Source organism: Astyanax mexicanus, chromosome 8, assembly GCF_023375975.1.
Source record: "Astyanax mexicanus isolate ESR-SI-001 chromosome 8, AstMex3_surface, whole genome shotgun sequence".
Classification (NCBI taxonomy): Eukaryota; Metazoa; Chordata; class Actinopteri; order Characiformes; family Acestrorhamphidae; genus Astyanax; species Astyanax mexicanus.
In genome coordinates, this window is record NC_064415.1 from 35,440,704 (window position 1) to 35,455,299 (window position 14,596).

The 14,596-nt window shown below is 35.5% G+C and overlaps 1 protein-coding gene across 2 annotated transcripts; it reads right to left on the bottom strand.

Moving 5' to 3' along the window:
• Positions 1-9: 9 nt before the first annotated feature.
• Positions 10-13,561, bottom strand: zgc:56231 (KISc_KIF23_like and GBP_C domain-containing protein). Of its 2 annotated transcripts, XM_022677638.2 has the most exons (19): positions 13,368-13,560; positions 13,157-13,281; positions 12,362-12,454; positions 12,151-12,270; positions 11,927-12,065; positions 11,292-11,476; positions 10,750-10,843; positions 10,387-10,566; positions 8,953-9,064; positions 8,531-8,593; positions 7,865-8,008; positions 5,274-5,439; positions 4,904-5,083; positions 4,624-4,763; positions 2,470-2,635; positions 2,202-2,337; positions 2,051-2,121; positions 1,297-1,416; positions 10-383 (listed from the first exon to the last, which is right to left on the bottom strand). In XM_022677638.2, the coding sequence occupies exons 2-19, from the start codon at positions 13,277-13,279 to the stop codon at positions 147-149; spliced, it is 2,469 nt and encodes an 822-aa protein (XP_022533359.2). In that variant the 5' UTR covers positions 13,280-13,281; positions 13,368-13,560; the 3' UTR covers positions 10-146. The 2 variants fall into 2 exon arrangements, with proteins under 2 accessions (XP_022533359.2, XP_022533360.2); XM_022677639.2 differs by having other exon boundaries at positions 13,157-13,561.
• Positions 13,562-14,596: the final 1,035 nt, after the last annotated feature.

The following is a 14,596-nucleotide window of genomic DNA, read 5'->3' on the forward strand; positions in this document are numbered from 1 at the left end:
TTATATAAAAGCACATGACAGAATAATTTCACCAGACACTGCAGTTTGGTAGTGGTAAAATTTTTATTACATAAATAAACGAACATTACATAAAAGAAAAAAGGTCAGACACCCATCTAGTCACAGAAACAGCACAGTCTAGCCAGTCAGCTGGGCTTCTTCCTCAGAGATGTTGTAGTAGTGCGCACAGATTTTCGGATTGTGCGGCACAGGTTTCCAGTAGATGGGGTGGACACAGATTCTTTGATGTTGACCAGCAGTCCTCGTTTCTGACGAGGCGGGCCTGCAGAGTCCGCCATCAGCTTGGTCACCTCCTCCTTCAGAGCTCGCACCTCCCCCTCTTTATCAGTGAGCTCACGCTGCAACCGCTCAGCTTCTCGCTCCTGTTGGAGATCAAGCAAGGGAATAAAACCTCTAGGAATGTTCCGATTACATTCTTACATCTGCCGATATAGAACACATTCAAGTTGCCCTTTCAAGTTTTTAATCATACAAACAACGGTATCGAAACAGCCAATTTTTAGCACAAAATAAACAAATACTAAATGGCCATATAAATGACTTCCATTTAAATATGCATATCTTCCTAAATAAACAAACTAAAAATGTTACCCATCAACAATTCTGTGAGCACTCATAACTAAGATCATGGGAAAGGACTAAGTGTAGTTTAGTCTGGTAGGCCTAAACCAGATTTACACTAATATTATATATACATATACATACATATACATATATACATACACACATACATACATATATATATATATATATATATATATATATATATATATATATATATATATATATATATATATATATATATATATATATATATATATATATATATATATATATATACACATATATATACACACATACATATACATTTTTTTTTAAACTAAATTATAGTCCGAGTAGTTTTGAAGCTTTTATCTTATTTTTAATTTATTCCCCCATTTTCTCCCTAATTTACATGCCCAATGACCCAACCCAGTTGTTGGCCCGCTGGACCCCTTGGAGCCCTGCATATTTAATGCTTTTTAAAGGGAAAAAATTAAATGTGCTGAATTACAGGTCTTTACAGGTCGTTTAATGCAAATCAATTCTAGTGTAGCTGCATTTTTTTTTTTTTTTTTTGCACATTCCACCTTGGGGGAGTGAGACAATCAGCGATCCATATCTTTTCCATCCAATTCCGATCCTCTGAATATTACTTGATAAACTCCAATTTCTTATTACATCAGATCGGTGACCTCCATAACAGACACCTTTATAAATGAGTGCTTAGGTTACCTGAGAGTTCAGTTTGTTCTGGAGATTCTGGACCTCAGCGAGTTTCTCCATGTAGCTTTCTCCAGCTTCCTGCAGGGTTTCGTTCAGCTCATGGAGCCGCTTCTCAAGAGACACAATCAACTAGGAAGAGAACACATACATTATATTATTTGTAAATTCAGGTCTTTTCCAATTTGCAGTTTCATGTTTTGTATTTTTTTATATTCAGTTATTTTTTTATGAGGCACTGTAGAAAATGTCATTTTCAAAGAATTAAACCTATGTAAGCATTCACTTCTATGTACAATTTATTTTACATTCTACAAGCAAATTAAACTGGGAGTCAACAGCAATGCAAACTGCATGCAAAAGGGATCTGACTGTAGACTTGTGCAGAAATGCATGTGTAAAGACAGTTCTTCAGCGGTGGCTGAAAGTGCAAATTTAACTTCCCGATTTGAAAAGGCTCAAGAAATACCATTTCTCCATTAGCTGCTTTTAAGGGTTGTGACGGTATAAAGGGAAGGTAGAAAATGACCCTGTAAAGTAATTTTTTACCTAGTATAAACAGTACTGTTGGGAGAGGGTGGACTAATTTGTAAAAAAAAAAAAAAAAAAAAAAAAAAAAAAAAGGTTTGTGTAGAATTAGAAAATTGACCAACTTGCCCAGATTGATCAAGCCAACTTTTTAAACAGCAAGCAGGCTTTGCATGTAAATGTTCATTACAGGGGTAAAACAACTGATTACATGTTTAACACATTTTGAGCCATTTACCTCTTGCTTTTCTGCACACAGTTGTTCCACAGCACATTTCTCCTTGTAGAGAAGTTTAAATCGGTCAGTATCTAAAAACAGACAGACATGGTTTAGGAATCAGAATCTTATAAAAGGTCAATGCTAAAAACTACGTATGCCCACAACCAACCCATCTCCTCAGTGGACGACTGAACTGGGTCAGTCTGTGTAGAGTCGTCTTGCTGGACAGCTGAGGCAGGAGTAGCTGTAACAGGGGCAGAACCTTCCTGTTTCCATTCCAATTCATTCACACGCCTCTCGAGCTCCTGATTGGACAAGAAATAAAAAAGGATGCATGACACCATTTATCCATACGAGCTTCTGCAATAGAAGTATACCTAAACATTTATTTTAATATGAACACATTGTTAGTGCATGTAGTAAAGTAAAGTACACACTTTGGCTCGGTCCTGCACTTCTGTGTATTCCTCCAGAGGGACGTAATCATCCTCCAGGCGTTCCAGAGCACACTGGTAGGCGTGCTCCTTCAGCGCCTCTTTATACATCTCAAATGTGCTGTCCATCTTCTCCTCATAGTTCTCCTTCAAATCAGCCATCTGACGACTGAAACAAGCAAATAAGCTCCGAATATTATTCAAATGACTCTATTAAATACACTGCCTGGCCAAAAAAAAAAAAAAAAAAAAAGGCGCCATCTGGATTTAACTGAGCGAATGATCTGGGGTTGATGCTGCAGTTGGTCAGGTCTAGGTTCAGCAACAGTATGTGCTGAAAGAATGAGGTCAGCTGACTACCTGAATATACTGAATATAGACCAGGTTATTCCATCAGTGCATTTTTTCTTCCCTGATGACACGTGCATGTTCCAAGATGACATCAGGATTCATCAGGTTAGAATTGTGTAAGAGTGGTTTAGGAAGCATGAGACCATTATTTTCACACGTTTGAGTCCAGACATTAACCTCATTGAGAATCTTTGGGATGTGCTGGAGAAGGCTTTGTGCAGCAGTCAGACTCCACCAACATCAATGCAAGATCTTGGTGAAAAATTAATGCAACACAAAGCTTATTGAAACAATGCCAAAGTAAATGCATACCGCAATTAAATGTTAAAGGTGGTCCAACCAAATTATTATTATTATTTTTTTTTAGCCATATTTGAAAGATTTAGAACCCAACCCATTTAAAAGCCACTGTATAGATTATAAAAGGTCAGTATAAAGCTCAAGTGTCAAACAAATTACTGCCCACATACTTCCATGCATTCTTTAGGATGGCATAAGGGTTAAGCAGTACATTTTCTAAAGGGCAATTTAGAAATAAAATATAATTAAACAAAAAAAAAAAGATAGAGAAGTAATTTGTGTGAAAGTTTTACCATAGCTTCCTTTTTGGTTAGGTTTAAATGAACAGAGTATGAATAGGCTGTCAATTTGAAGAAATTTTACCTTTTACTAACTTATTTACGCTCAACCCTTTATACACCTGGGGCCTCATGTACTAAGACTTGCGTGGACTTCCTACTAAAATGTTCCGTACGCTCAGATCTGAAAAGTTCCGTACGCACAAAAAAATCCGGATTTATCAAACCGTGCGTAGGCAGAATTCCACGTACTTTCTCTTAGTACATCACAATCAACTTGAAATCAAGCGCAAATGCACGAAAGCAGCACACTTGCCACGACTCCTCCCTCAATTACGCAGAGTATAATGTTATATTATTATTATTATTATTATTATTATTATTATTATTATTATTATTATTATTAATAATAATAATAATAATAATAAATAATAATAATAAATAATAATAATAATAATAATAATATTATTATTATTATTATTATTATTATTATTATTAATAATAATAATATTATATACGCATAGCGTATAATTACCCATGTTTTAAGTTTTATTATTCTAAGATAAACGCTTTCATTTAAATGCTTTAAATGAGTTGCCTACCAAAAAGACACACGTCACGCACTCAGCTTGTTTTCTTATGCTCTAAGCCAGTCATCATCATGGGCCAAAAAAACAATGGTCACGGAAAATGCGCGCTCAATGAATTCGGCCATTAGCAGTATTTTCCAGTAATGCCAACGCTGCATCTCCAACAACTCCAGCGCAAACCTGATCTAGGCTAAGTGGAAACACGTTAAACGATTATTTCTGTAAGACAATGAAACTGTCTGATTAATTTACTTTATTTTACCCAATAATGCTTACTTCAATGTGTGCATAAAGGATATCTTAATAGTTGTAATTTCAATGCATCGCCTCTAAGTGTCGCCAAATGACAAAAACACAATACATACGCACAAAAAAAAGGCGTACGCCCAAAACAAAACTTCCGTGGGGGAACGCACTTTCACACGTTCAAGTCAAATTTAGTACATCAGACCGTGAGCGTGAAATATGGCGTACGCAATGTTTTTGTGCGTACGCACCTTTAGTACATGAGGCCCCTGGTTCTGTTATTGAAGGCCTTCAAGAGTTTATTCTAGACTCTTCAAGGCATGTTAGATCTGAAGTCTGCAGGGTGGTAGAGCTCCAGAACCAGGAATGAACACCCTTAAGTGCTCACATACCTGTGAATCTCCTCAATCTCCATGATCTGCTGAAGCATGGCATCACCCATCTCTCTGCGTATCTGTATCTCCTGCTGGAGATTTTTCTTTCGCTCTGCCAACAGCTTTGCTCGCAGACTCTCCACCAAACTTAAAAGCTCCTGCAAGAAAGTTAACAAAACAAGCATTTTATGACTTATTTAATACATTAATATATTCAAAGTGTGTTTATTGAAAGATGAATTAAGTAATTTTGTAACAGCAGCATTGTACTTTATAGAAATATGTTTTAAAAGGTTACCTCCTGAGGTAGTATTGACATGTCTGCATCTTCATCACCATCCAACAGCTCATCTTCTGACAGGTAATCATCCACTGCCTGGCAGTCAATCACACTGTTGCTTAGCAAAGGTTTACCATCTCGACCAATCAGTCTGGGAGCCAGAGACTCAAGGGAGCGTGGCGGGATAACCTGAAGCACCTGAAAACATGCAACTCCATAAAAAACCTGCGTTTAAACTAGCAAGCCATTTTTATTTTGCTGATGCAAGAGTTTACTGTAGTCTTTTTACTTAATACACAAATTAGTTAGTAAACTCTACGCTGGATTTCTTTAAATCGGTCATGTAAGAAGGGAAATAAAATGGTTAGACATGACATAATTCCAGTACCTCTTTGGCCACAGCAGAAAACTTCATGACGTGGAGGGTCTCGTCATAAGTGGAGGCACACTGATTGATGTTTACAATCATAGAGGCTTTACCACGGCCACAGAACACACCCTGGAAGAGGCGGGTAAGCTTGCTCTCACGAAATGGAATGTAGCTGCTCTTCACCCTGAAAAACGCATGGGTTTAATTCAGAGAAAGTGTTTTAATACCAAGATAGACTATAAAGTCACTTCACTCCAAGACTCTAGACCAGTGGTTCACAATCTTTATAGTCTTGATAACAGCAAACTTTAACTGCAACAGACTGCGCTCTTACGTGAACACAGTCTGCAGAACTGACAAAAAGACTGGACGCAGGTGCAAGGGAGAGGTGCACAGTGAACACGCCCACTAAACTACTTCTTACCCAGATTTTTCCTTCAATTTAAGATGCAAAACTGAGTTGAAAAGTTGTCAAGAGTTGGCTGTGTTAGCATAGCAGCTTTAATCTGTTCACACCCAGCTAACAGCTTTTTGTGTGAATAGGTTAAAGCAGCAAAGCTTTTCAGTAACCAGAGACCTTATTGACCAATCTGTTAACCCAATCATGCTGCCCATTCAATTGAAATATTTTAATTAAAAAAAATGTAAGATTTAAAAGTAGAATCTTTGCAATGGTAAAAAAAAAAAAGACAAATTAAAGCCTGAAAACTAGATTCTTAATTAGTGTTAATATTCAACAGCAGTATTCTTTTTCCATATTGTGCACTGCTATAACGTAAACACCAATCCTGAATGGATTAACATTACTGTACACCAGCCCAATTGACGCATGTGAACGTTGAGGCTGCAACTAATGATTATTTTGGTAATCAACACTTATTTTTCCAATTAGTCGATTAGTCACTGATTAATTCGCCATCCGCTTCAACTCTGCTTGCTGTGGTTATGGCTCCTGTTTATAGCTTTATCTATCGCTTCAAAAAGACAGAAACTGCTGAATATGGGATTTTAATACCCTGCAAATGTCCAAAATATTGCCCTTGAAAAATGCATAGAAAGTGCTGATATTTAGTGAGGAAATATGTAAACTGTTGTGTTCGGGCATGTTTGGAGACGTGGGCCAAGATGAGTGAACTGTGAGAGTGTCCCCTGTGCTTTGTCTAATGCTACAAATTAATGATTAGTAGACAATGAACATTTGAAGTCAGAGCTGGGCGATTTAATCGATTTTATCGATTAATTCGAATTTACAGTTAAGGACGATGTGTTTATGAAAATCGATTTTCTGAGTTTTAATTTTCACCACCGACGCTCCCCTGAGCTCAGCCCTGCCCCTCTCTCCCTCCCTCCCGCTGCCGTGAGCACCCCCCCACAACACTCACAGTGCAGTCTCTCACTCTCAGCACACACGCACACACCGCTCCACGAACACACTGTGCGTGCTGACTGACCCCGCCCCGTATTTACAGAGCAGAAATATAAATATAAAAGTGTCTTCAGTGTGACACGAAAAAAAAACTCACTGAATTTAACTCACAGTCTCAGTCAGTCACCTTATTCACCACGTAGCCTGTCACTCACCTCATCCACAGTGTCTCCCTCTTTGTAAAAAGCAATTCAACAATTTGTCTACAATAGGTTTGAAAATAAAGAAAACTTAAGAAAGCTAATATATATATATATATATATATATATATATATATATATATATATATATATATATATATATATATATATATATATATTAATATATTAATATATATATATATAAATATATATTAATATATTAATATATATATTAATATATATATATTAATATATATATTAATATATTAATATATATATTAATATATATATTAATATATTAATATATATATTAATATATATATTAATATATTAATATATATATATATAAATATATATTAATATATTAATATATATATTAATATATATATATTAATATATATATTAATATATTAATATATATATTAATATATATATTAATATATTAATATATATATTAATATATATATTAATATATTAATATATATATATATAAATATATATTAATATATTAATATATATATTAATATATATATATTAATATATATATTAATATATTAATATATATATTAATATATATATTAATATATTAATATATATATTAATATATATATTAATATATTAATATATATATATATATATATATATATATATATATATATATATATATATATATATATATATATAAATAAAATAACTGCTCTTATAAGAACATTTAACACGGCAAAAAACTGATTTATGTAATTTACGTACAAATTTTGAGACGTGACTGCCTATTTAAAAAGCAACAGAATTGTTCATTTGTTGAAGTTTATTTGTATCATTTCTAACATATTTAGAGTGTTTTTTTACTCACTTTTTTCTCAAAATGTTAATCCTTTACAGCTTCAAAAACATGTATTATGCAAAAAAAAAAAAAAAAAAAAAAAAAAAAAAAAAAAAAAAAAATCGAAGATTTTTTTTTGGGCCATATCGCCCAGCTCTATTTGAAGTAAACAAATTTTTATAAACAGACATTGTTGATTTTTTCGTTGCAGTGAACATACCGGTCATTTTGATTGCGCAAGGCTGCAATGCACTTTCCCAGGATCAGCAGTGAGTTGTTAATATTTCCCGCCTCCTTCAGACGCTCCCCAAACGTTTTAGTCTTGTTGCATCGCTCTGAACCAGCCAGGTCACACAGAGAGAGCCTGAGAGAGAAGAATGATTAGTAGTTGTAGTGTGGTGGGCAACACCAATTTCCCCTGAGGCTGAGTATAGTTTAACTCCCTGGCCAGGCAAGCACACTGAGCAACACACTCAAAACTACACTTGCCTACTTGTGTAACAATTTAAATTTAAGTTTATATGTGATTGTATAAAAAGGTGTCAACCAAATAAAATTCATTTTAATTGTATTTTTAATTGGGCTTTTTATATCTAATATGTTATGCAGCTTTACACAGTACAATTATGAGTAAGAGCCACAGTGATCGTGGCAACAGTGGCAAGGGAAAACTCCCACACCAAGAGATAGACACCTTAGGAGTAACCAAGACTCAGTCAAAGGACCCCACCCTCCCTCGGACAACCTGAACAGCACAAACAATAACAGAACAAAAACAACAATACAAAGAGTGTAGAGCCATAGCTAATGCAGAAACAGGTGATAGACACATGCTCAGTGTTAAATTCCTTAAGCGTACAGATACACAAATTTCAGAAACACTTACTCTGAAATTCCATTGACATTGCCACCATCAATACGCATCAGCTTGATAGTAAAGATGCTGTGGCTGTATGAAAAAGAGCAATTTATTCAGTGCAAAGAACAGAAGCCTAAATACTGTACACTGCAGAAGGACGATATGGTGCTAAAATAATTACTATAATTTCATGGTATTTACGTGATAATACCCTGATGTGATAAATTGTGGAGGGTGATGTGGCACAATATTTCAGGGTATATTGTCCACGATATTCAAAAACATTGTCGATATTATTGCGTACGATATGATACGACATGACACCCCTACTATACACAAAAAAGTAAGTATCACACACAAACCTTCATAGATTTTTTATAACTAATAAAACATTGCAAGTAAACACAAATAAATAAGCAAGTTCATAGTAAGAACTCTGTGATTAATACCTTCTGCTGGATGACTGGTTCATTTTGGTGGCTGCAGCACTGCGGTTTTTATTTCCAACACGCAGCACCTTACTAGCCTCCTCAGCTGCCTGTATGTTTACCCACCTCAGATCTACAACATACAGATCAAACATTTCATACCTGCTCACATCAACATATTTAAACATTTAAAAGTAGCTTCCAGCAAAATATAGAGACACAAAGCGGTCACAAAAAGTGAAAGTGTGCACTGAAAAGATTAGTTTATATCAACGATAAACAAAGTGTTTGGTTTTTTGAGTTCGATTATGTAGTTTGCAGCCTTGAATAGCAATGACCGACACACCATTATCCCTCTAGCATTATCCATTTTAAGTTAAAAATGCTGCATTTGGTAGGAACAAAGGGCATCAGTGCAAGCATAAGTTCCACTGCATAATACATTACTGTATTTTACGGTAGACTTACTTACAAAAGAATCTCAGTAAACTTAGATTTCCAATTTTTTTTAAACAGCGCAATTAGCAGCAGTGCTAGTCACGGTTAGCATCAGCACTTACCACTAGTAAACAGCACCCTACAGAGCTACACTGAGGAACCTTTAGTGTTCCAGTAAAGCAGGGTGCTATGGTAAATGCAGACTACAGTCTGATATACTAACCTCAGCAGCTAACGCTAATACTGCTCCAGCCTCTGTGCTGAAGAAACTTTACTTAAACTCCTGTACAACACTGTACTTCAGCAGAACACCTGATACTTGACTGGTAGAATTAATAAATAAAGGCCTACTGGATTATAAGGGGCACTTAATTTTTACGAAAATTAAAGGATTTTAAGTGTGCATAATAGTGCAAAAAATACAGTATAGGAAACAGTAAAAAAAATAAATAAATAAATAAATAAATAAATAAATAAATAAATAATAATAATAATAATAATAATAATAATAATAATAATAATAATAATAATAATAATAATAGACACTTTTTTAAAAATTATAATAAATTAATTTGTGCTTTGCAGGAAGGTTAGCAGTATTTTCACTAAAACTAAAAATACAATAAATACAATAAATCTCAAACTTTAAAAAAAATTGCTCTTTTACTGCTTTACATCACACGTTAAGGCAATAAATGAACTATTTTAATGAATGACATTGTCTTTCTTTGGAATAAGCTGCTTAAGTTGCTCAGGTGCCTCATAGTTCAAGTTCTCAACGTTCCTTTCAAGTTGCAGAATTGAAGGTAAAGCATCAATTACAAAACTCAATACTCAAGCAGTAGTAGTTTTTGAGGGGGCAAAACATGCACACTGAAAAAAATAAATTGATAGGACAAGCCTCAGTGTTGGTCCGAGGTTCTGAAGGTCAGTTTCAATATCTTATTTTTTATTGCACTGGCCAGCCCTGCAGACATGTATACTACAATTAATACAAAGATTGGACCATATGCTCACCTCGGACATACGAGTTTCCAGCACTGTCCTCACACACACGCAGTGCAGGACGCCTCTTTGTTTTGTTGGTGAGACTTGGCTGAAGCAGGTCATACACCTGCTCATTATAGATCTCATAGTACGCCACCCATAAAGAGTAGACACACTGCACGTCATCCACAGCTACCTCCACACTGTCCACTGAGAAGGAGAGTTAAACAATTATCCTACTAGACCAAAATAAAAATAAAAAACTTTTGCATGAAAATTTACTTGTCATTATTTAAATGTACCCCCCCCCCCAATCCCCCACCCAATTGCACCAATTGAGTACTGCATTTCAAAAGGTTTGTTGTTTAAAACAGACAATGATAAATGCATTGCCTGTCTGGTCATAAGAGACTCCAGAAAAAGACAGGCTGTTGATTGAGGAAGAGGAGGAGCTCCTACTCCTGCAATTTCTGGAAGACTCTGATTCCTGCAAACAAGCAAAAAAAATCCATAAGCATCTCCAAATTGTACCACAGTTAGTTACAACCTTGCAATGTGATTGGTCGAGAAGCATTTTATGAGTGCCATTATCAGCCGGTAATGCACTGTAACCAAAGCATTACATGTATTACTCAGCCACAACAACTCAGCAGCAGTGCCAATATTGCACGTTACAGCTTTCCCTCTCGTGTCATATTGCTTAAATATACAATCTTAGATCAGGTTGAGACTGCCCATGTTTCAATAAAAATAAGTATGACACCACACATGGTTGGTGTGGCACAGTGGATAATACCATCACCTGCTTGTGACCTACCACATCACGTGGGAGACTGGGGTTCAATTTCCTTGTCTACATTAATATACTGTGATACACCAATAAGAGTCCTTGGGCAAGACTCCCAACACTACATTCCTCCCTCCTCAGAAAGTACCTCTTTGAGAAGACTGAAGAGTGCTGCCTTGGCACATCTCTCTGCCCTGATCTGATCTGGGTCCAGCTGCTGCACATCAGAACTCAGATACGGCCTAAGGTCCATGTGCTCATACATGCGGCCATTGATGTGCCTGAACACCACCTCCAGAGCACGAGGCAGAATCCCAGGATCCTTTGGAGAACCTGCACACACCCATATGAAGAAGACCCTGATTCAACAGTTTGGAACCAATGTATCCCAGCTAAAAAAAAAAAACTAATTTGACTATGATAAAAACAAAAACAATTAGTAAAAGGATGTTTATTTTAGATTCTATTTAGATTGGAGAGATGCATTCCGAACCTCAAATTTGTATTAATTACAGATGGCGAATAAAAATCTACCAAAATTTTAACTGTTAACCAAATCTTTAGGTGCATGATTTACTAACTATGGTAAAAGGTTAAAAGACTAATTTAATGCAATTAAAACAAAATTAGCAAAATCGTTTTAACCATAAATTCTACATATAAACATCTGCATAACAAACATTTGATTCAAATGAGATGGACAACTCTAATATTTCGTGGCTGCAAGGTAAATTTTTAAGCAGAAATGCGTTTTTAAACAGAAAACAGCCTGAAAGCACATGCCTTGAATAGTATGAGTTTTTCCAGCGTTGGTCACTCCATAACTGAACACTAGCGCATTTCTGCCCTGCAGGAAGTCCTGCACTTGAAGTCTGATTGTTCCATCAAAGAACTCTGCCTGAGTCGACTCTGACCCAAAGATCTACACCAAAATACAAATTAAAATATATATTTTTTATACAAATTAGGCCAGTCACAAACACATACAATATTAAGAAAGGCTGCACCTTGGTGAAGCTGAACTTGTGAAGCTGCTGGCCGATTCCCTTCTCACTGCTCTTCATTGTGGCAGAACCTTTAGGAGCGTGAAGTGCAGCAGTTTGTGTGTTCTCCAGAACAACACAACCCTGACAGATAAGACAAAAAAGGACACACGCTACATGGGCTGCACATTCAATTAAGATTTAAGCAAAATAAGCAAGAGCAGTGTTCTCAAACCTGGTCTTCATTGTTGTTGAGCTCTTCTTTACTGAAAGGACGAACTCTGAGATACACCCGAAGTTGCTGCTCAGAACCATCTACAAACTCACTCTACACAGATGGCAGAGAGGAACACATTCAGGAAAATTCTTAGAAAGATGTTAAAAAAAAAAACACCTAATCCTTAAATGAAATAAAATTTCCCTTCATAGTACTTTTCATGTCTGATCTTTTTATTGTATCACTTTTAAACCCTCCTACACCTTTATTTTAGTTCTTTGTTTACCATTTTACTTTCTTATTAAAACTTGATTTTTGAAGTTCAGAAGAAGCATATTCAGAAGAAAAAAAAATATTAAATAAATACACACACACACACACACACACACACACACACGTTTTGACTTTAATTTATTGTGTTAATTACTTCAATTTAGGGAGATTGATTTCATCCAACTAAACAGGATAAGCAGTAGATTTGTGAGCATGCTGATCCTCCATGTACAACAAGCATAATAAACAGTTTTTAGTAAATAATGAAAACTGAAATGTTTTAACATACATATTTCTGTTGTCTATACAAGACACACAAGGCTGTACTATTTGATGGCTGTAAAAAAAATTGACTGCTGTAACAGTGGATTTTTAAAACATAAAAATAACATCACCGAATTGCATGAAATGACTAGGTGTAAAACACTTTTTTTACTTTAAAATGTATTCCTGAAACAAGAAAGGACATTTAAGACCCATTTAATAATAATTTGATAATTTTCAGTTTTTTTTAAGTCAGAAGAGTAGCAGAATGAATACCTGGGAGGTGATTGAGGAGAGTCCAGAAAGCTCTGGTAGAGAAGCGTGGTGAGGGTCACAGGCTGTAGACTCCATGGCCACAATCAGTGTGCCCTCATGAGTCAGATCAATATTAGCCGCCATAACTAAATAATAAAAAGAAAACCTTTACACTAAAATACACCAACCTCTGACCCGACTGTTCGTGTTTATATGAGCCTGCTGTTCTTACCAAACACACAAAACACGAGAGACTATAGAGAGAAATGTCACTGTACGAAGAGCCCTTCACCTCCCTCAGCTCCTCCGATACTGAATAAAACTGAATAAAAGCAGAAGGACAGATTTATTAAAACATATTAACTGGTTTAATAACAGGAATTAAACTGTCTGACAGTCAGAACGAGGCCGACCTCTGAAAACAGCTTTATCCACTTTCAGTGATGACCCGAAGCCCCGCCCTAAACAAGAAACCAACCAATCACATATTAGTTACAAAACACTCCACCAATCAGAGCCGAGAAACAATCAACTGCAGAGAGCAAATGGTACAACTAAGCTCTGCTGAGCTGAAACCACCAAACCAGTCCTGGTACAGAGCCCTGATCTCAGATCAGATCCCGCCGTGTTCTTTATACTTAATTTATTTTAATGTTTATTTATTTTTTGGCGTGTTTAGAACTGTTTATTTCCATGTTCGATCGTTTTATTTAACATGTTACTATTTCCCATTGTAAAACCTCAGAAATCTTTCTTACTAATTAAATCTTAATTGTATTAATCAGTTGGGGGGTTTTTTTTACGTTTTTTGTCTTTTTTCCTGTTGATTTTATCTGTAATTTTCTCTTTCTATCCCTGTTTATTGCAAATACTCTGCTACACTGAAAATAAAAGGTCATCCTCATGTTCCTTAAGAATTAAATTAAAGGGTGACTGATCTGATCACAGCCACAGATTCAAAGTTTTGTGAACAAAGGCTCAGTACTCAAAATAAAACTCCCTTAGATAAACACCAAAATGATTTAAATAAACTTAATAAAATCTCAGTTTATACATCAATAGGATAAGACATTTACGTGAATAGATGCTTCAATTGCATGTCAGGGTTCCCTTTCCACCATTTTAGTGAAATTGGTTGGAAACAGTTAAAAGTATGAACACTTACTGTTAAAATTTGAATAAGCAGGAAAATGTGTTGCCAATTTAATCCAACATTTCTCTTGGCTTTTCTAGAACAAAAAAAAAACATGCCTAAAGTGCACTAAGGCAGGCTGGTTCAGTGGTGACAGTAGCAGACTACTGGATATTAGGACTATTGCCAGTCATCAGCAACCAGTACCAATAGATCAATCCTTCAGACTGTACATCTCATTAGTAGTGGAGGAGAGGTCACAGGATGACAAGGGATGGGATGGCATATTAAAATGCAATACCTCTCCTTCTGCACTTTTTACTGTCTTT

Coding starts and splice junctions, on each gene's coding strand:
- zgc:56231 (XM_022677639.2), bottom strand. CDS start 13,279: ATGGCGGCTAATATTGATCTGACTCATGAGGGCACACTGATTGTGGCC. Junction 12,455..13,156: donor TCTCCTCAATCACCTCCCAG/GTATTCATTCTG, acceptor CCATCTGTGTAG/AGTGAGTTTGTAGATGGTTC. Junction 12,066..12,150: donor ACAAGTTCAGCTTCACCAAG/GTGCAGCCTTTC, acceptor ATTTTGGTGTAG/ATCTTTGGGTCAGAGTCGAC.